The sequence below is a fragment of the Ranitomeya variabilis genome, chromosome 1 (assembly GCF_051348905.1).
Source record: "Ranitomeya variabilis isolate aRanVar5 chromosome 1, aRanVar5.hap1, whole genome shotgun sequence".
In the NCBI taxonomy this organism is placed as follows: Eukaryota; Metazoa; Chordata; class Amphibia; order Anura; family Dendrobatidae; genus Ranitomeya; species Ranitomeya variabilis.
Genome location: NC_135232.1, coordinates 874,271,288 through 874,292,881, shown reverse-complemented (window position 1 = coordinate 874,292,881; position 21,594 = coordinate 874,271,288). Strand labels below are relative to the sequence as shown.

Below are 21,594 nucleotides of genomic sequence, written 5' to 3'. Positions count from 1 at the left end.
GCACAGAGAGGCTTCTGATAACATTGTTGACCGGCAAGCAACTAACAGAGCAGCAAGGTTATATAGCGACTCCCACATCTTGATGGGAACAGGTGAACAGAGAAGATGAAGACACCAGTTCAATTCCACCAGTAGCCACCGGGGGAGCCCAGAATCCAAATTCACAACAGTTGTGGTCAGAGAGAGGAAGAGGCGAGTTAGAGAGGTTAGATAGGGAGCAGAGGCGGGTGAAGATGAGGTCCAGTGTGTGACCATCTTTGTGAGTGGCTGCAGAAGACCATTGAGTGAGGCCGAAGGAGGAAGAGAGAGATAGAAGTTTAGTGGCAGCTGAGAGGGAAGTGTCAATGGGTATGTTGAAATCGCCCATGATGATAGTGGGGATGTCCGCAGAAAGGAAATGAAGTAGCCAGGTGGTGAAGTGGTCAAAGAAGGTGGTGGCTGGCCCTGGGGGGCGGTAAATGACAGCCAGTTGGAGGTTGGAGGGGGAGTAGATGCGCACAGAGTGCACCTCAAAGGAAGGGAGGGTAACAGAGGGTGGCAGTGGGATTGGGGTGAAGGAGCAGTTATCTGACAGGAGAAAACCAACTCCTCCACCATGCTTGCTGCTGGGGCGGGGTGTGTGAGAAAGGTGGAAGCCACCGTAAGAGAGTGCAGCAGGGGAGGCCGTGTCAGAAGGGGTGAGCCAGGTTTCGGTGATGGCGAGGAAGGAAAGTTTGGTAGTAACAAAAAGATCATGGATGTAGGAAAGCTTGTTACAGACAGAGCGAGCGTTCCACAGAGCTCCTGTTAGTGGGACTGGGGAAGCGGGGGCTGGGTGAATGGGTATAAGGTTAGAGAGGTTACGGAAGTTTGTGATGGAGCGTGGATGGGAGGTAGAAATGACTGTGGTAATATGGTGAGGAGGACCAGGATTTGGAGAGATATCACCAGCAGTGAGAAGGAGCAGAGATAGTGTTAGCAGGTGGGAGCAGGAGAGAGCGTGAGGGGGCTGCCTGTGCTTTGAGACAGAGGATTGTATGTTAAGGAACAGTTCTGAGGAGGAGGTGAGATGGATGGGGAGGATTGAAGAGGAGATGAACAGTTCTTTACTTGGTGTGGGGATTGGGGGAGGTAGCAGAAAGTGAAAGATTATAGGGGTAAAAGTGACAACAAACAGAAACATTGTTTACAGTGACTGGCCAGTTACCTTCAGTTCCCTTCAGGTTCAATTCAGTATCAATATCATACAAACGTCCTCTTTGATTCCGCTGTGCCTTTTAATTATTGGGTATCCAATCTGGATATGTGGCACGAACTAGCTCTCTACTAGCTGCTAGCATTCTGGCAGAGCGGGTTTTTAGTGCTGCTGGTGGAATTACAACAGATAAGCGTATCAACCTGTCAACTGACAATACTGACAGGCTGACTCTAATAAAAATGAACAAAGGCTGGATTGGGCAAAACTTCTGTACACCACCGAATGAAAACAGTGAAACATGACCTCAAATACATTGTCTTTTTTGTGGAGGTGTATTGTCATGCATTTATTCCCATTCACACATGGGTATCCACTTCCTGATTTGGTCTGTTTGGTGTTATCCTCCTCCTTATCCTCATCCTCATCATCCACAACCAGTACAGAACCAGGGTGAATGTATTCCGTGATGCAAAAGTCACTCAATTTTTGTGCAAGGGTGTTTTTATGATGCCCGATACTAATTAGAAACCAAAACAAATGTTACTCCTCCAGGGGGAACTGTCATCAAAATGAGATGTACGTTTATATTCTTCCCATTTATTCTTATATTTTCCAGTTTTATTATCTCTGGACCGTCCAAATATGACCTAGTGTTTACCTCTACAATAGAAAAATATTGAAATACTATTATATTAAATTTTTATTTATATCCCTGTCTCTGAGCTGATGCTAGGGACCAACATATCTCGTTGGACACATTCTAGCTTCATATGTATGAACCTCTGTTCGCAACTCCCTTTTCTTATTTTCTTTCATAGGTGGATTCACATCCTTTCTTCATTTCTTGGATTTCAGTATGATTGATCATTCCATATGTCTCCTCATTCTCCACCACTAGATCACCAGGGTGAAAGGGTGAACGGGTTCTGTGCTACTTCAGCCAGTCAAATTTTTTGCAAGGGTGTCTATGATGCCCATAAAATATTTTTAACAATTTTACTCCGCCAGGGGGAAATGTTTGTCAGCCCAAGCACTTAGTGTATGGGCATTACAAGTCTAGGATAGCCGCTCCTTAACATTGGGCCTAGTTTTTAATAATGCCTTCCTCCACATCTCATCATTCTCCGCCAGTAGAACAGCATGGTGAACATGTTGTATGCTGCTACAGACTTTTTGGGCAAGGGTGTCTATGATCCCCATAAATAATTTTTTTTAAATGTACCCCCATGGGGAAATGTTTGTCAGCCCATGCACTTAGTGTATGGGCATTACGAGTCTAGGAGACCCACTCCTTTGTAATGGGAATTTTTTTTATGAGGCCCTCCTCCATGTATCTTCCAAGGGTGTATTGTGTAGCGCCCCCACCGCCGCAGGGCCGAGGGGTACCCGGTACCGGGCCAACGAGTCTCTGCTTCTGGGGGTTGTCACGGCGGCTAGGCCCCGGTCCGTGACCCTGCCGTGGAGCGCACAGTGAATAATAGGTGTGGATATTGGTGGTGCAGTTGTGGGGTGCAGGTCGCGGTAAATAACGAGGACACCAGGTTGCAGTCTCTTTACCTCTTTACTGGAGATCTCTGAGTCCTCAGTCCAGAATACGGTTCACCAGGCTGCGCAAGTCCGGCCGGTCCAATGGCACCTCCAGAGTTCACTTCACAGGTGGAAATCGGTGCCTTCCTTCTTAGCGCTATGTGTTGTAGTCCTTCCCTGCTGTGCTTACGGAAAGTACCCCACAACCATTGTGTCTGTTTCTTAAGTTCCCTCACAACTCGATTAAATGATGTTCTTCTAATCTTCCGTCCCTTCCAGATGTTACAGTTAGAACGGCACCCGTTTGTCGGATAGGCCTGGAGTTCTTCCGGGACCCTAGAGACGCCCCTCTCCCGCAATTGCCTCCCAAGACTTCATAGGTGATATGTGTTAGACAGCCCGCCTTAAACTGACTGTCCTGCCGCTGTTTAGAGTATTGCTTGAAGCTGGTTATTGTAATACTCCCTCGGCGTTCCGGCCACCGGTAGTGCGCCTCAGTAGGATGTTGCTCCGGTCTTACAGCACGACCCCTACTGGTATTCTCCTATTGCTTGATCTCGTTTCTCACTCAGCACAACCTATCTCGCTTCTAGTCCTTTCTTGGGTCCCGCCGCTTCCCGGAGCTGGCGCGGACCCGTTACGTTCTTTTCAATGCCAAGCCTCTGTCAGGATCCCACCCCTGACAGAGACCCTACTGTCTCTTCCTCCACAACACCCTCTGCCACTAGGTGTTGCTTCGTCCAATCCAGTCAGCTTTCTGATCTAACTTCCTGCCTGACCCCCAGTTTACCCACTATGGTGGGGAGTGGCCTAATGAATAGCACCCTTAGCTCCCCCCGGAGGCCCAGCTGTGAAATGTATTGGTGTCTGTGATACCTGATCAGATGAACTCCTTCAGTGCCATCGGACGCACCGTAGCTCCCCATAGTGACGGAGCCACAGTACTGCAACGACCAGGACTCTGGGGCGCTGCACTCCCCCCTGGTTAAACACAGTACTCCGGGACTGGGAAGAAAACAACAATACAAGTTAGCAAAAAGACAGACAGTTTTGTTGAGTGCAATAACAATAAGCATATTTGAACAGAGCTTCCCTCTATGGGAGGTGAGGACACTTGAACGTTACAAACATGGTAAAATATCATAGCAACATGCTATAATTAACTTTTCTTACCCAACCGGGTATTCTACTAAGTGCAAAAATTGTTGAACAATAATTTAACTTTGCCTTTAAGGACATACACTCTGAATCCACTAAAGACCTTCCTATAATCACATTATAAGGTATTTTAACTTTTTCATTCTCCTTCTTTAAATCTGCAGGACCGCCTGTCCTATCGGCACCAGACCTACTGCTTCTCCTTTCAGTTACAGGACCGCCCCGTTCAGCCAGGGCCTACTGCCTTTTCAACTACTATACACAGTATAGAACATAACATTTCTTTCAGTTTAAGAGCACTGAGTCATCTCTACATGACTCCTATCAGGACTCAGGGTTTACCTTCTATCCTAACTTTCTATCAGCATTATCTAAACATTGTCTATCGAACATTAAGCCTTCTCATTATCTTTCTTCCTTTCATGCATGCTGGACACCACATCTATTTCTACGGGCCCACTGCATCCTTCTTCTATCTTTCACCTTTTACTTCTCAGAGCACATCATCAGTATTCCTTCACATTTAACTAATTAAACACATATAACTTTTCTCATATAAACATTATCATCATTTCCTTTGGTCAAGACATTATTGCTACTCATCTTAAGCAATATTACTATCGAAGCGTGACAAATGAACATCCCCTTTAAGAGAGGACCAAGTCTCTGTGAGGTAGCGTGTCTTCCCAAGCTACCAGTCCATACTCAGCAAAGGTTCCAGTGTGGTATCTTCACAAAGAGTCCTTCTTTAAGTAAAACCAGTAGGGAGCGCCTTTAATAAGGTGCAACTATATACAAGAAGTTCGGATCATGCACTGTTCATGATTTCAGCAGTTCTAGAAACTTGTGCAAATAAAACTTTAGAAAAATCAAACAAAAGCAAAACAATAGGGATCCCAGGTCCATAGAAGGATCCCCTTTAGAGTTAACCCTTTACGGGTATAGCAACAAAGTAGTGGAACAGTAACTATTTACAGATTCAGGGTATCGAGGTTTATTCTTCTAAAGCTGGAGGCGGCTTCCGCGAGTACCGGTCTCCCCCCGCCACCACATAGAGGGCGTCCGCACCCTGGATAGGGGTCTGGGTACTCACGGTTCTCCTTGGAGTGATGGCCCGCAGGCATTTGGCGCACAGGGAAATCGGGGCAATAGCCACCGGCCTTGAGGAATCATCAGAGGATGGTACGGTCACTTCCGGCTTGTATTTGCGTACGTGCAGGGCATACCACCCCTTATCCCCCCAGTGGCGGGTGTACCGAACCCGGTCTCCTGGGTAAAGATCCCGGCCTGGGTGTCCTTCAATGAGGTGCGCCTCTACATCCCGCCGGTTTACAAACACTTCCAAGGCAAGACCGGGCTCCCTAATGAAGCCCCAAACTCCTTGCAGCCGGAAGGTATTGATCACGCCATAGCGCTGCGGCCCCCAGTTCTCCTCTGCAACTTGCCTGACTTGGGCTTTATTCTGAAGGTCCTTCTCTCGCTCAGCCTGACGCCGGAGCTCCTTCTTGCGGGCCCATTCTTCCTCTTGCTGGCGCAGCTGTTGGCGGTACTCCCGCTGGCGGATGACTTCGATACTCTCCCCCTCCTCTTGGGCATCCCCTGGGAACCCCATCAGGTTGGTAGTGGCCGCACGGGTCCATTTGAAGGTTACCCATTCTCCCTGGAGCTGCGTGGGTTGTTTGATGGGCCGTAGGGGGCGATCGGTCGTCTGCAGAGTTTCCCAGGGCCTCTCGCACTCGATGCGGCTACACACTCGCCCGGGTGGTTGTGGTGGGGGTGAGTCTACATCCACCAGCAGGGGCTCTTCAATCGCCACGCCGGGATCGGCGCGGTTACCTGCCTCCGATGCACCCCCGGTGTCGGCCTCCTCCGTTGTCGGCTGCAGGGCCGATACCTGGTGCGGGGGCGGCTCCTCGCCAGGGGTGGTTGCTCGCTGGCACAGACTCCGGAACTGCCGGCACTGCTCCTCCACTTCTGCCCCGAGGATTTCCTGGTTAGCGCAGCCTGGTATGGACTCCGCCGGCTCCCATTGGTAGAACCCGGCACGGGTCTTTTCTCCCTCCCCGGGGTGACTTCCGCGCTCCATGCTGCCAATCGGATTCTGCCTCGTGGTCCCCAGAAGTTCTTGCCCCTCCCCGTCCGGAGGGCGGCCTTTCTCTCCTCCACCATCCCACACTAGGAGGCGGGCCCTTCTCCTTGATGGGCATATTCTCTGGACATAGTAATATCGGTGAGGGGCGGGCTCCATCTTCGCGCCACTCTTCCAAGCTACGCCCACGAAGACACGCCCCATGCTCCCTGCGCGCCACATAGTGTTATAATGGCGGCGGTTTTGGCGGGGAATGTCGGGACACAGTCTTTGCAACATAATACAGTCCTAACACAGCAGACCACAGTTCCAAGGCACACATGACCTGATTCTTCAGGCTTAAGTAGATCCTGTTCGTGACGCCAAGTTGTAGCGCCCCCACCGCCGCAGGGCCGAGGGGTACCCGGTACCGGGCCAACGAGTCTCTGCTTCTGGGGGTTGTCACGGCGGCTAGGCCCCGGTCTGTGACCCTGCCGTGGAGCGCACAGTGAATAATAGGTGTGGATGTTGGTGGTGCAGTTGTGGGGTGCAGGTCGCGGTAAATAACGAGGACACCAGGTTGCAGTCTCTTTACCTCTTTACTGGAGATCTCTGAGTCCTCAGTCCAGAATACGGTTCACCAGGCTGCGCAAGTCCGGCCGGTCCAATGGCACCTCCAGAGTTCACTTCACAGGTGGAAATCGGTGCCTTCCTTCTTAGCGCTATGTGTTGTAGTCCTTCCCTGCTGTGCTTACGGAAAGTACCCCACAACCGTTGTGTCTGTTTCTTAAGTTCCCTCACAACTCGATTAAATGATGTTCTTCTAATCTTCCGTCCCTTCCTGATGTTACAGTTAGAACGGCACCCGTTTGTCGGATAGGCCTGGAGTTCTTCCGGGACCCTAGAGACGCCCCTCTCCCGCAATTGCCTCCCAAGACTTCATAGGTGATATGTGTTAGACAGCCCGCCTTAAACTGACTGTCCTGCCGCTGTTTAGAGTATTGCTTGAAGCTGGTTATTGTAATACTCCCTCGGCGTTCCGGCCACCGGTAGTGCGCCTCAGTAGGATGTTGCTCCGGTCTTACAGCACGACCCCTACTGGTATTCTCCTATTGCTTGATCTCGTTTCTCACTCAGCACAATCTATCTCGCTTCTAGTCCTTTCTTGGGTCCCGCCGCTTCCCGGAGCTGGCGTGGACCCGTTACGTTCTTTTCAATGCCAAGCCTCTGTCAGGATCCCACCCCTGACAGAGACCCTACTGTCTCTTCCTCCACAACACCCTCTGCCACTAGGTGTTGCTTCGTCCAATCCAGTCAGCTTTCTGATCTAACTTCCTGCCTGACCCCCAGTTTACCCACTATGGTGGGGAGTGGCCTAATGAATAGCACCCTTAGCTCCCCCCGGAGGCCCAGCTGTGAAATGTATTGGTGTCTGTGATACCTGATCAGATGAACTCCTTCAGTGCCATCGGACGCACCGTAGCTCCCCATAGTGGCGGAGTCACAGTACTGCAACGACCAGGACTCTGGGGCGCTGCAATTGTGTTGCATGCAAATTTGGGTCAAGGCGGCCCTTGCATTCCATGCATAAGGAAATAGTATGGCAGGACCAACTGAAGAATGTGAAATGGGTTTTCCTGTGGTCATCCAGTACCTGGGTTCAAATGCTTATTGGGGTGCATATGACTGGGTAGCAGGGCAGGCCTTGCAGTTAATACATAAGAAAAGAGTATGGGATTCCAAAATGAATAATTTGAAGTGTATTTTCCTGTGTCCATCCAGTTCCTGGGTTCAAAGGCTTACTGGGGTGCATATGACTTGATAGCTGGCCAGGTCTTGCATTCAATGCAACTTTTTTCAGGAGGCCCTCCTGTACCTCTCATGAAAGGGGTATTGGCATGCGTTGTAGTTCTTGGCAGCTCAGCTACTCACTGCATAAGCAATAACAGCAGAGGAGACCCAATGTTTAATAATGTCCCTTTAAGAATATTAATGCCACCTGATGCCCCTCTAAAAATAGGCTTTGTGACTTCAAGAGTCCCTCCTTCAGAAATGAAACAAGATGTGTCTCCTTATGTGTCACACACCCCATGGCCAGCTAGGGTTGTTAAATGTTACAATGACATTTCCCAGTGAATGCATTTGTATTGGTTGAAAGCAATGTTAAGGTTAAAAAACGCATAAAAAACGCTGAGTATGAACATAGCAAAAGTGGTGGAGGAACATTTCAGTCTGGGGTTAATTATTTTGCTTTACATACAAGTCATTACCATGGAAAGGATGTACCTTAACATATTTCCCAGCAAAATCCATTTTGGTTTAGTTTTTAGATGCTTTTTTGTGCACCTGTAAAAATGGTGTGAAACTCTGACAACATTCCTTATAGCTGTGATCTAGCAGTCAGAAATGATTCCAGGGGAGATCCCCATGATGTTCCTGTGTCATTTCTGCAGTGTATCCATCATTTTCAGAGGTTTTTAGATCTTAAAAGGACCCCCGGGGGGATCGCGGTAAAAATACTCGTTTCCCATAGACTAAAGGTACCTTCACACGAAACGACTTTGTAACGACATCGCTAGCGATCCGTGACGTTGCAGCGTCCTAGCTAGCGATATCGTTTAGTTTGACACGCAGCAGCGATCAGGATCCTGCTGTGATGTCGCTGGTCGCTGAATAAAGTTCAGAACTTTATTTGCTCGTCCGATCGCCGTGTATCGTTGTGTTTGACAGCAAAAGCAACGATACCAGCGATGTTTTACACTGGTAACCAGGGTAAACATCGGGTTACTAAGCGCAGGGCCGCGCTTAGTAACCCGATGTTTACCCTGGTTACCAGCGTAAAAGTAAAAAAAGCAAACAGTACATACTCACCTGCGTGTCCCCCAGCGTCTGCTTCCTGACACTTACTGAGCGCCGGCCCTAAAGTGAAAGTGAAAGCACAGCGGTGACGTCACCGCTGTGCTGTTAGGGCCGGCGCTCAGTCAGTGTAAGGAAGCAGACGCTGGGGGACGCGCAGGTGAGTATGTACTGTTTGTTTTTTTTACTTTTACGCTGGTAACCAGGGTAAACATCGGGTTACTAAGCGCGGCCCTGCGCTTAGCAACCCGATGTTTACCCTGGTTACCCGGGGACCTCGGCATCGTTGGTCGCTGGATAGCGGTCTGTGTGACAGCTCTCCAGCGATCAAACAGCGACGCTGCAGCGATCGGCATCGTTGTCGCTATCGCTGCAGCGTCACTTCGTGTGAAGGTACCTTTACATTGGACTCGTTGCTCAGGTCGAGTACAAGAGTATTCCAATTTGCTCGACCCGAGCAACTAGCACCTGAGCATTTTAGTGCTCGCTCGTCACTAATAAACACACATTATTTGTGCACAGATATATATCCATCACTCAAATACGTACAGATTACACATGCATATGATACACAATAAGAACATATGCTGTATACAAATTAAACAAATATATTTTCCTGCAGTTTTTAAATTCTTTTACTTATGGATCTCTTGATACCTTACTGTTTAGATCACCAGAAGAGTGTTTTGTTTTCACCGTTACATATCAATAGTCATAATTTTTTATGAAAACATTGCTGTATGATACTTTGCTTTTTGTGAGCAGAGTTGAAATTTTTTGGGCCGACAATTTGCAATACATACAATGGTGTGAAAAATTGTTTGCCTCCTTTCTGATTTCTTATTTTTTTGCATGTTTGTCACATTTTAATGTTTCAGATCACCAAACAAATTTAAATTTTAGACAAAGATAATAAAAGTAAACACAAGATACAGTTTTTCAATTAAGGTCTTTTCCATTAAGGGAAAAATAACTCCAAACCTACAGGGCCCTGTGTGAAAAAGTGATTGCCCCCTAAACCTTATTACTGGTTGGGTCACGTTAGCTGCAATCAAGCACTTGCGATAACTGGCAATGAGTCTTTTACAATTCTCTGGAGAAATTTTGGTCCACTCATTTTTGCAAAATTGTTGCAATTTCAGATTGGAGGGCTTCCGTGCATGACCCACCTTTTTATGATCATGCCACTGCAAAGTCTTAATTTTGTTTTTCTTAAGCCATTCAGAGGTGGACTTGTTGGTGTGTTTTGGATCATTGTCCTGCTGCATAACCCAATTGCTCTTCAGTTTGAGATCAAGAACAGATGGCCAGAAATTCTCCTTCAGGATTTTTTGGTAGACAGCAAAATTCTTGGATTCATTTACCACAGCAAGTTTTTGAAGTCCTGAAGCAGCAAAACAGCCCCAGACCCTCACACTATCACCACTATATTTTACTATGTTTCTTCTTTAAAATGCTGTATTACTTCTACGCCAGATGTAATGAGACATACATCTTCCAAAAAGTTCAACTTTTGTCTTGTCAGTCCACAGAGTATTCTCCCAAAAGTCTTGGGGATCATCAAGATGTTTTCTGGAAAAACAGAGATGGGCCTTTATGTTTTTATTGCTCAGCAGTGGTTTACATCTTGGAACTCTGCCATGCAGACCATTTTTGCTCAGTCTCTTTCTTATGGTGGAGTCATGAAGACTGACTTTAACTGAGGTGGCAACTGTGGCCTGCAGTCCTTTGGATCTCTTTTCTGATCTCTTGGATGAGTCGTCACTGTGCTCTTGGGGTAACTGGTGGACCAACCACTCCTAGGAAGGCTCAACACTGTTTCATGTTTTTGCCACTTGTGGATAATGGCCCTCAATGTGGTTTACAGGAGTCCCAAAGCTTTAGAAATGGCTTTATAACCTTTTCCAGACTGATAAATTTCATTTGTTTCTGATTTGTTCAAGAATGTCAGGACTCAAACCCAGCAGCTCTTGTGCACCAGGCACCAGCTCTTCCTTCTGAGCAATTTCTTGCTAACCCAGATACTAGTACCTGTGTTGTTTCTGATTGTCTCCACCCTGAGTTTCTGATTGGCTCCACCCTGTAATCTCCTGATTGAACACACTACTTAAACCTGGCATTTCACTTCCATCCTTGCGAGATTATTGAGCTCCCAACCTTTAGCCAAGCTCACCTTCCTCCTGCAACTTGACTAAACTATAGTGTGAGGATATAACTGTGGAGCTATAAGGTGGACCCACTGGACCATGACAACGAACCTCCTACGGGCGAGCTGACCAAGTGAGCCACCCCCTATACAGGGAGCGTTAGGGGAAGACCCGAGGGAGACTATTGCCACGGCAGCTGGTAAGGAAAGACGGACAAGAAGGGCAACTAATAGGGATCAGTAAGGACTGACGAGGAGACAGAAACAGGGAAAGCGTGGGAATACAGATTGGATGGAGAAGACCGGCGGGCAGGCACTAGGAGGGAACAAAGGAGAGAACCAGGATTAGATAAAGAATACAGCAACGGGAAGTGAGCAGCGAACAAGAAGGCAGGGAGGAACGCAGGAGAGACGTGGAGCCAGATTCACTTGTGGATCACAAATGAACATCAGGCATGGCGAAGAGGAAGAGGCTGCTTAATAAGGGCAGTGCAGTGCAGTACTTCCGTGTTGGAGTCCTCCAGGGAGATAGGACAGGCAAGAGAGACCAGGACCGAGCTCAGAAGTGTGCACGCGCAGCGCTGAACCCAGCACGCGTGTGCACCCGATGTGAAGCAGAAGCCGGGTGCGAGCGCTGAGGGGGAGGCGGTGCCAGGCAGGGAACAGCAGCTGCGGGAGCACACCGGGACACCGATGAAAGGTAAGTATTGCAGGGCTCAGGAAGCGGTGGTGGTGGCAACATGACATATAGTCTAAACTATACTGCTGCTCCCAAGTACCGATCTCTGACTAATTCCGGACTTCACAACTTACTTACCTCTGAAACTATACTGTTGCTCCTGTGTACCAAATTCTGGTTAATTCCTGAATACGCAGTCTGCCGGTGCTGCCTCTAGTAGTTGCAATACCACTACTCCAACTCACGTCAATTCATAACACAGAATTTCTTTGGATTTCGGCATGATTTCTAGCTTTTGGGGATCTTTTGGTCTACTTCACTTTGTCAGGCAGGCCCTATTTAAATAATTTCTTGATTGAGAACAGGTGTGGCAGTAATCAGGCCTCGGTGTGGGTAGGGAAATTGAACTCAGCTTCCCAAAGCCTTGATAGACCACAGTTAATTTGTTTTAAGGGAGGAGGTTCAATTTTTCACAAATGGCCCTGCATTTTGTGTTTATTTGTGTTTTCTATGTCTAATATTTAAATTTATTTGATAATATGCAACATTTAAATGTGACAAACATGAAAAATATTAAGAAATCAGGAAAGGGGATAACACTTTTTCACACCACTGTATATGTAAGCATTACATTTATGCTAACTTATCATTCTGTACAGAAATTTGATTGCTTGAAGTCAACAGGACGAGTCTAAAAGATAATGGCCAACATTTCATGCCAGGGGTCTCGAGGAATATTTATTGTGGCACATGAAGCACAGCACCACATTTCTTTTCCAGAGCGACAATCTCTTTTTTAGGCTATGAGTCCTTCTCACCATTTTCACACCTAATATTCCCCTCTAAAAGTATGTTTGGACATAATGGCTCCATCTGATTATTGAACATCATAGTATCAAGAACAAGAAGCCTTCCAGGAATTGTTCTCAGTTGTTTTTCCTATTATACACTTTATCTTTAACCCCTTCCCGCCGCAGCCCTTTTTCGTTTTTGTTTTTTTGTTTTTCGCTCCCCTCCTTCCCAGAGCCATAACTTTTTTATTTTTCTGTCAATATGGTCATGTGAGGGCTTATTTTTTGTGGGACAAGTTGCACTTTTGAATGACGCCATTGGTTTTACCATGTCTTGTACTAAAAAACAGGAAAAAAATTCCAAGCGTGGTGAAATTGCAAAAAAAGTGCAATCCCACACTTGTTTTTTGTTTGGCTTTTTTGCTAGCTTCACTAAATGCTAAAACTGACCTGATATTATGATTCTCCAGGTCATTACGAGTTCATACATACCTAACATGTCTAGGTTATTTTTTATCTAAGTGGTGAAAAAGAATTCAAAACTTTGCTAAAAAAAAAGCGCCATTTTCCTATATCCGTAGCGTCTCCATTTTCATGATCTGGGGTCGGGTGAGGGCGTATTTCTTGCATGCCAAGCTGACATTTTTAATTATACCACTTTTGTACAGATACGTTCTTTTGATCGCCCGTTATTGCATTTTAAAAAAAAACTAATTCTGGCGTTTCTAATTTTTTTCTCGCTATGCTGTTTAGCGATCAGGTTAATGCTTTTTTTTTAATTGATAGATCAGGCAATACTGAAGGCGGCAATATCAAATCTGTGTAGGTTTGATTTTTTTTTTTATTGTTATATTTTGTATATTTTGGATGGGACAAAAGGGGGGTGATTTAAACTTTTACATTTTTTTTTTATTTTTTTCATATTTTTAAAAACATTTTTTTAAATTTTTGCCATGCTTCAATAGCCTCCATGGGAGGCTAGAAGCTGGCACCACTGGATCGGCTCAGCTACGCTACATAGCAACGATCATCAGATCGCTGCTATGTAGCTGAATTGCAGGCTTGCTATGAGCGCCGACCACAGGGTGGCGCTCACAGCAAGCCGGCATCAGTAACCATAGAGGTCTCAAGGACCGCTATTGCTACCATCCCGATGTATCGCCGACCCCCGTTCATGTGAGGGAAGTCGGCAATTAACGCATTTCCGGCCTCGCTGCCGAAAGCAGTAGTTTAATGCCGCTGTCAGTGTTTGACAGCGGCATTTAACAGGTTAATAGCGGCGGGTGAATCGCAATTTCACCCGCCGCTATTGCGCGCACATGACATGTCGAGACTTTGATGTGGGCTCACCGCCGGAGGCCACATCAAAGGGGGAGACACGGCATGCGCAGTACTAGTACGGCGCATGTCGTGAAGGAGATAGTACTTTACATTAACTGTAAAATGTAAATTGTATTTTTTCTAACATTTATCATTCTTTTGAATGTGAATCTCTTTTGTTATGCTCCACCTGCTGCATCAGCAGACACAAAAGACTATGAGCCCCATTTGTCATAACACCTGCACTCTTTTTATGCTTAGTTTTTTATGTTTTTTTCTTGTCATTCGTGCTTTATTCTTCGCTTCATTTGTGCTTTTTAATGTCCATTTTATGTGTTCACTTGTTTATAAATGATTGTAATTTTGTTCTGAGGAAGGAAACAGTTGTTTCCAAAACGCGTCAGTTTTGGTCCTTACCAAGATCTGTACCTAGCATCCAGTCACGCGGGCTGTCACCTGATCCCCTGCGTTACGCAGGTCCTATCGATGAGCCGCTCTCACTGCTCGCACCTCGCACGACGTCTCTACACCAGGACACAGGATCCCTGCCTCTTACTGGAGCTCACAAACGGAGCAGCGGTCACCGGCCGGGGCAGCTCTCCGACATTACTTTTGCAAGATTTCATCCACTGGATTCATCGCATCCTGGAACATCCAGAAACCGTCGACCTGACTGGTTCACCGCCCGGCGGCAAGGTACTGATTTTTATTACTTGACTCTGATTTATATTATTTGACCTTGATCCCTGGAGTCACTTACTTTATGTATCCAGAAATTGGACTCTAGATACATTGGCAGGTTGTATGCCTACTAAATTACTTTTTTCAGATTTTATCAGCGGACCTTACCGGGGATACCGGTGTATTTAGTTTGGCACCCATCTTTGGTCACATCTACTGATCTGTTACCAGCACGAACAATTGTATTCTATTCCTGTATCCTTTACAATATTGTGGTGATTGTTTATTCGCTGCAGGACAATCATCTTTGTGACACCTGGCACCGCTTTTATTTATTTTATGATTGTAATTTTGTTCAGGGTTTTGGTTGATTCATCATTTGCGATTTTTAAAATAGTCACAAAATTTTAATGCAAATTTACTCTAGTCCCCCACTTGGAATGAATGCATGTACGTTTGAAATTCTCACTCAAATTTTGCAACATTATAGTTTACCATGCATCTTTTTGAGGTAAAAATTCACAAAAAAAGTTATAGACAAAAATAAAGAGCATTTTTTATTTTGTGCAAAAATGATGAACCAATGAGCCATTTTTAAAAATGTAGTGCAAAAAAGTTAATGAATACCATGAGTTAAGGAAGCAGAAAAGAGGCTTAAAAATACTTACAAATGATGAATTGGTTTCTATTATGTTGCAATGGGTAACAAAGCAAAATATTAAGCCCGTATTTTATCAATCCTATGTAGAAGTTTAAAAGCAGAACAGAGTTTACCTTGATGCGAACTTCATGTTCTCTTGGTGGTGCCACTTCAATCTCCTCAATAGAAAAAGGTTTGTTGGGTTCCCAACATACGGCCGCCTTGCATTTAATAATCTATAAAGAAAAAGATCTTTTGAAAAGCCCATTTTGCAATGATTCTGTGAAAAATACAGCAAATGAGATTAAATGGCTAAATCATCAATGCAAGTGTACTAGTGAGCAAATTCCATGCTTTTACACCTCCTCTTGTATCAGATATAATCCTTTGCACTTTTTTGTACCTAGATCTCCCCACTGAAATCAAAATATAGTCTTTGCATTTCATTGGATATCCTTGTTTAATTAACTGAAAGGCTAATTGCACTTTCAAGTATAACTTTCCAGAATAAGCTGTCTTGTGTATGTTTCTGACCATTATTAGAATTGCACCCCTCACTAGTTTACCCCTGACTCTGAGAAGAGGGATGTAGCATACTTGAAATTGCTAAGATACTGGGGGGTGATCATAGAACCATCAAAAGTTTTGCTGTAAATATTGTAATAGTGTAAAAATGTTGAGATAAAAGAGATGCATATTAACGGGCAAATAGTTGAGAAGAATTGAAAATGAAGCAACCAGGAACTCATTACCCTTCAGTGCTATCATAATCCAGAACTGCAACCTCCTTGAAGTGCCCAAAGTACAAGGTGTTCAGTGCTCAGAAACAAGGCCAAGGTGAGGAGAGCTGAAACCCAACCACCACTGAGCAAGACACATAAGTTGAAATCTCAAGACTGGTTCAAGACATATTTGAAGACAGATTTTTCAAATATTTTATTGACTGAAAATATAAGAGTATCTTTTGATGGATCAGACAGATGGGCCCGTGGATGGATCAGTAACAGGCTCAGACCCCCACTTCGACTCAGACACCAGCAAGGTGGAGGTTGGGTACTGCTACAGGCTGATATTATTAAAGATGGGACAGGTGAACCTTTTTGGCTTAAAGATTGACTCAAAATAATTTCCCAAACCTACTGCAAGTTTTTAGAAGACAAAATTTGTTCAAACTGTTGCACAGGAAAAGTCTGCATCTTTAAAAAAAATGATTATTTGCATTATAATGCTGCATCATATGCATTGAAATACTCCACTGCTTAGCTAGCCAGTAAAGGCCTTAAAGATGACAGAATAATGACATGGCCCCTTCCTAATCTCGCCGAAACCCTATTAAAAATGTATGGGTCTTTTTTAAATGAGAGATTTATTGTGGTTTAATAGATTTGTTGATGCTGCCAAGAAAGTTGATCGTCACCAGATTAAGAAACTGACAGACTCCATGGAAGGAAAGCTTATGACTGTTATTGAAAAGAAGGATGGCAATATTAGTAACTGATATATATTTTTTAAAAAAACGGAAATTTATTTTTGCGCATTTTGACTTGTCTGGGCATAATTCTCACATTAACAGATGAAAATAAACAACTTAAATAGGAAAATGTACGTTTTTCATTTAGTTGCATAATATTTCTGTACAATAATAACTTCCCAATAATTATGCACTCATACACATTCTCCTGTGAAAGACAAAACCCCTCTTTTATCTTCTTAAATATTCAGGTTTCAGGTTTATTAATAGGGATGACAAATGTGCTCTGTGACACTCTGTTATCAGTCAAGTAGCACGGTTCTCGGATGTGTTCATGACTTGGTGAGCAATGGGCAATGCTTGAGTTCAAAACTTGAATCCCCGCCCCACATCCTTGGCGCCTGTTACACAGCCTATAAACCTTTGGGGATTGCCTGTCTCTGTAATGCTGTAGCCATCTTGGCTGTGGCATTACTGTTATAGGCTGTCCGTCTGACATCATCATAAGTTATAAAAGAACAGGCGGCGCTCAGCTCGGTACACTGACTCATTGAACAGCTCTGTGACACTTCATACTGGAGGGAAAGAATGCTTGTCCAGGCCTGTGTGTGCACAGTATAATGAATCAGAGGCCTGTAGTGTTAATCCTGGTGCTGAAGCTGCACCAACATACTAACAGTCCTTCTAAGGGTTAAACTTTTGTTTTGCTGTTTGCATCACATACGGTCTGCATTTAGCCTAGGGTGGAGAGAGATGCAGGAGCATTGACAGTGGCAGAATAAAGTATGCAGACAGGGATTATGGCTGTGCAGAATGTGGGAAAGTAAATAACCGCAGCTATTTTTGTGGGGAGTCGGGACTGAAAACATTTAATATATTTTAATCCATCAAGGTCCCATGGTTTGAGGGGCCCACTAGGAGCTATACTACTGTATTTGTGTGGGTGTAGCTATGCTACTGTATCTCCCTGCATGGACACTCGGCCGCTATGAGGCCCGTGACTTGGAGGGGGGGTGGTGTCAGCATCGCCCGTCATCGCAAGTTCAACTGTATCGGCCTCCATAGAGGCTTGTGAAGAATGCAGAGTGTATTATACTATATAGAGTTGGATTATGGAGTGTGCATTATTCTATATGTAGAGGCCTATGGGGAGTGCTTTATACTATATAGCGTCTGCCTATTGGCAGTTCATTATACTGTATGGAGGCCTATGTGGAATGCAATATATTATAGAGGCCTAAGGGTTGTGCATTATACTATATAGCATCTGCCTATGGGGAGTGCATTATACTGCATGGTGGCCTATGGTGATTGCATTATATTATAGAGGCCTATAAAAAGTGTATTATAGTATGTAGAGTCTGCCTACAGGGAGTGCATTTTACTATAGAGGCCCATGGGGTGTATTATACCATAGAAGCTTATGAGGAGTGCATTATGCTTTATAAAGTCTATCTATAGGGAGTGCATTCTACTGTCGAGGCATATAGGTAGTGCAATATAATATAGTGGCCTGTGGAGTGCATTAAACTATTTAGAGTCTGCTTATGGGGAGTGCATTATACTTTATAGAGGCTGCCTATTTGGAATGCAATATACTACAGAGGCCTATGGAAGTGCATTATACTATATAGAGTTTGCCTATGATGAGTGAATTATACTGTAGAGGCCTATGGGAAGTGCATTATACTATATAGATTCTGCCTATGAATCGTAAATTATACTATATAGAGTCTGCTTATAGGGAGAGCAATGTACTATAGATACCTATGAGGGTGCATTATGCTATACAGGCCTATGGGGAGTGCATTATACTTTAGAGGCGTATGGGGATGAAATATACTATAGAGGACTATGGGAGTGCAGTATACTATAGAGTCTGTTAGGTGTCGAGTTCCCGCCTCTGCACAGGGGGAATCTTAAAACATCTCCACTGCTGTCTCCCATTCTTCTTCAGCCGCAGTGGAGCCTGCTCAGCGGAGACATCGGTCCCAGCGTCTGGCTCAAGCTGATACTGTGTGACTGGTTATTGTTGCCCTTCCAGGCTCTACCTTTGTAGCCAGCACTGATCAGCAGCAAGCAGGTCTTTCTGGGACTAAGTCCTGCTTTTCCCATACTGAGCATGCCCACGGGACGACCTCCAATTGGAGGTCGGGGATCACATGCTCAGGTCCTGTTACGGCTCCTTTGGACCATCTGCAAGGTCCCATAGCACTGCTGCTATAAAAGGTTTGCATGGCCCCTCGGCCATGCGCTAGTGTATACTTGAAAACGTGTGTGTGTAGATGTGTGGCTGTCGCTCTTTAATCATCCCCCTTCCTAGTGTTGTTGACTGCTTGCGAATGGTGGATGCTTGCTATTTAGCGCCTGACAGTGCTACCTGCACCTAGCACATGATACAGCATCTGATTGCAGTGACCGCCAGTGCAGCGCCGTGCGCTAATAGAGCGCTTTCCTGACCCAAGTCTGGGTGGTTAGTGGCGTCCTCCAGAGCGGCACTGCACGCACTCTTGTGCATTTAATTATTGTTTCTGTTTAACTCTAACACCCCAGTAGCGGTGTCGAGCGCAAGAGGAGTCTAGAGGAACTCTTTCCCTGAGCCTTGGGATAGAGTTCTGTGACTCCTTGCTTGCGCTTTTTGTGCGGTACTGCGGCCCTGTGACGCAACAGGGTTCACTTCCTTCATACCAGGTGAAGCTAACCCGTGTGTATATCCACATTATACCGCCATATAGTCCGTCATTACTCAGCAGCAGGTTCCATCTCTGCACGGTGGACCCCGGGCTGCGAGCGCACCTTATACCATCTTCCTAATTATTTGGTGCATTCCGCTAGCCCTAACAGAGTCTTCCTATGGGGTGTGCATTATACTGTAAAGACCTATGGAGGTACCTTATACTATATAGATTCTGCCTACGAGAAGTGTATTATAATATAGAGGCCTATGGGGGTGCATTGTACTATAAAGAGTCTGCCTATGGGGTGTGCATTATACTATAGAGGCCTATGAAGGTACATTATACTATATAGAGGCTGCCTATTTGGAGTGCATTATACTATAGAGGCCTAATGGGGGTACATTATACTATACAGAGTCAACCTATGGGGAGGGCATTATACTGCATGGAGGCCTATGCGGGTTCATTATACTGTAGAGGCCTATTGGGAATGGGGAGTGTATTATGCTATATAGAGTCTGCCTATAGGGAGTGCATTATACTGTAGAGGCCTATGCTGGTGCATTATACCACAGAGGATTATGGGGAGTGCGGTATACTATCCAGAGTGTGCCTATGGGGAGTGCATTACACTACATTGATTCTGCCTTTGGGAAGTGCATTATACTATAGAGTCCTATGGGGGTGCATTATACTATGGGGAGTTTATTGTGCTGTATGGAGGTCTATGTCAAGTGCATTATATTATAGAGGCCTATGGAAAGTGTATTATATTATGTAGAGTCTGCCTATAGGGAGAACATTATACTATAGAGGCCTATGAGGGCGCAATATGCTATAGAGGACTATGGGGAGTGCATTATGCAGTGCATTATACTATATAGAGTCTGCCTATGGGGAGTGCATTATACTATAGTGAACTATGGGGGTTAATTATACTATATAGAGTTTTCCTATGGGGAGTGAATTATACTGTAGAGGCCTAAGGGGGTACATTATACTATATAGAGTCTGACTATAGGGAGTGCATTATATTATAGAGGCCTATGAGGGTGCATTGTACCATAGAGAATTATGGGGAGTGCATTATACTATATAGAGTCTGCCTATGGAGAGTGCATTATACCATATTGAATATGCCTGTGAGGAGTGCATTTTACTATAGAGGCCTATGGGGGTGCATTATACTGTATAGAGTCTTCCTATGGGGAATGCATCATACTGTAGAGGCCTATGGGGTGCATTATACTGTAATGTGTCTGCATACAGGGAGTGCATTATACTTTGTAGAGTCTGCCTATTTTGAGTGCATTATACTATAGAGGCCTATGGGGGTGCATTATACTGTATACAGTCTGCCTATGGGAAGTGCATTATACTATATAGAGTCTGCCTATTTGGAGTGCATTATTCTATAGAGGCCTATGAGGGTGCATTATACTATATAGAGTCTGCCTATTTGGAGTGCATTATACCATCGAGGTCTATGTGCAGTGAAATATACTATAGAATCCTATGGGGAATAGGGAGTGTATTATACTATATATAATTAGCCTATGGGGAGTGCATTATACTATATGTAGAGGCCTGTGGGTAGTGCATTATACTGTACAGAGTCTGCCTATGGGGAGTGCATTATACTATATAGGCCTATGTGGAGTGCATTAAACTATAGAACCCTAAGTGCATTACACTACATTGATTCTGCCTTTGGGGAGTGCATTATACTATAGAGTCCTATGGGGGTGCATTATACTATGGGGAGTTTATTGTGCTGTATGGAGGTCTATGTCAAGTGCATTATATTATAGAGGCCTATGGAAAGTGTATTATATTATGTAGAGTCTGCCTATAGGGAGAACATTATACTATAGAGGCCTATGAGGGCGCAATATGCTATAGAGGACTATGGGGAGTGCATTATGCAGTGCATTATACTATATAGAGTCTGCCTATGGGGAGTGCATTATACTATAGTGAACTATGGGGGTTAATTATGCTATATAGAGTTTTCCTATGGGGAGTGAATTATACTGTAGAGGCCTATGGGGGTACATTATACTATATAGAGTCTGACTATAGGGAGTGCATTATATTATAGAGGCCTATGAGGGTGCATTGTACCATAGAGAATTATGGGGAGAGCATCTATATATATAATTGTCTAAGGGTTTTTCCGTCTGTCTGTCTGTCTGTCTGTCTGTCTGTCTGTCTGTCTGTCTTTCTGTCTGTCTGTCTGTCTGTCTGTCTGTCCTGGAAATCACTCCATATAAGGTATGGTCTACAAACAGGATACCTTATATGGAGTGGTCGGCGGTTTGTAGACCATACCTTATATGGAGTGGTCGGCGGTTTGTAGACCATACCTTATATGGAGTGGTCGGCGGTTTGTAGACCATACC

The 21,594-nt window shown here is 45.0% G+C and overlaps 1 protein-coding gene across 1 annotated transcript in view; it reads right to left on the bottom strand.

Annotated features, from left to right (window-relative positions):
• Positions 1 to 21,594, bottom strand: part of LOC143788213 (alcohol dehydrogenase 1-like) — a 152,812-nt gene that overhangs the window by 111,358 nt on the left and 19,860 nt on the right. Inside the window, exon 2 of the mRNA XM_077277692.1 lies at positions 15,178 to 15,279. Coding sequence (XP_077133807.1) covers positions 15,178 to 15,279 — 102 coding nt within the window. The remainder of the gene's footprint in view (positions 1 to 15,177; positions 15,280 to 21,594) is intronic.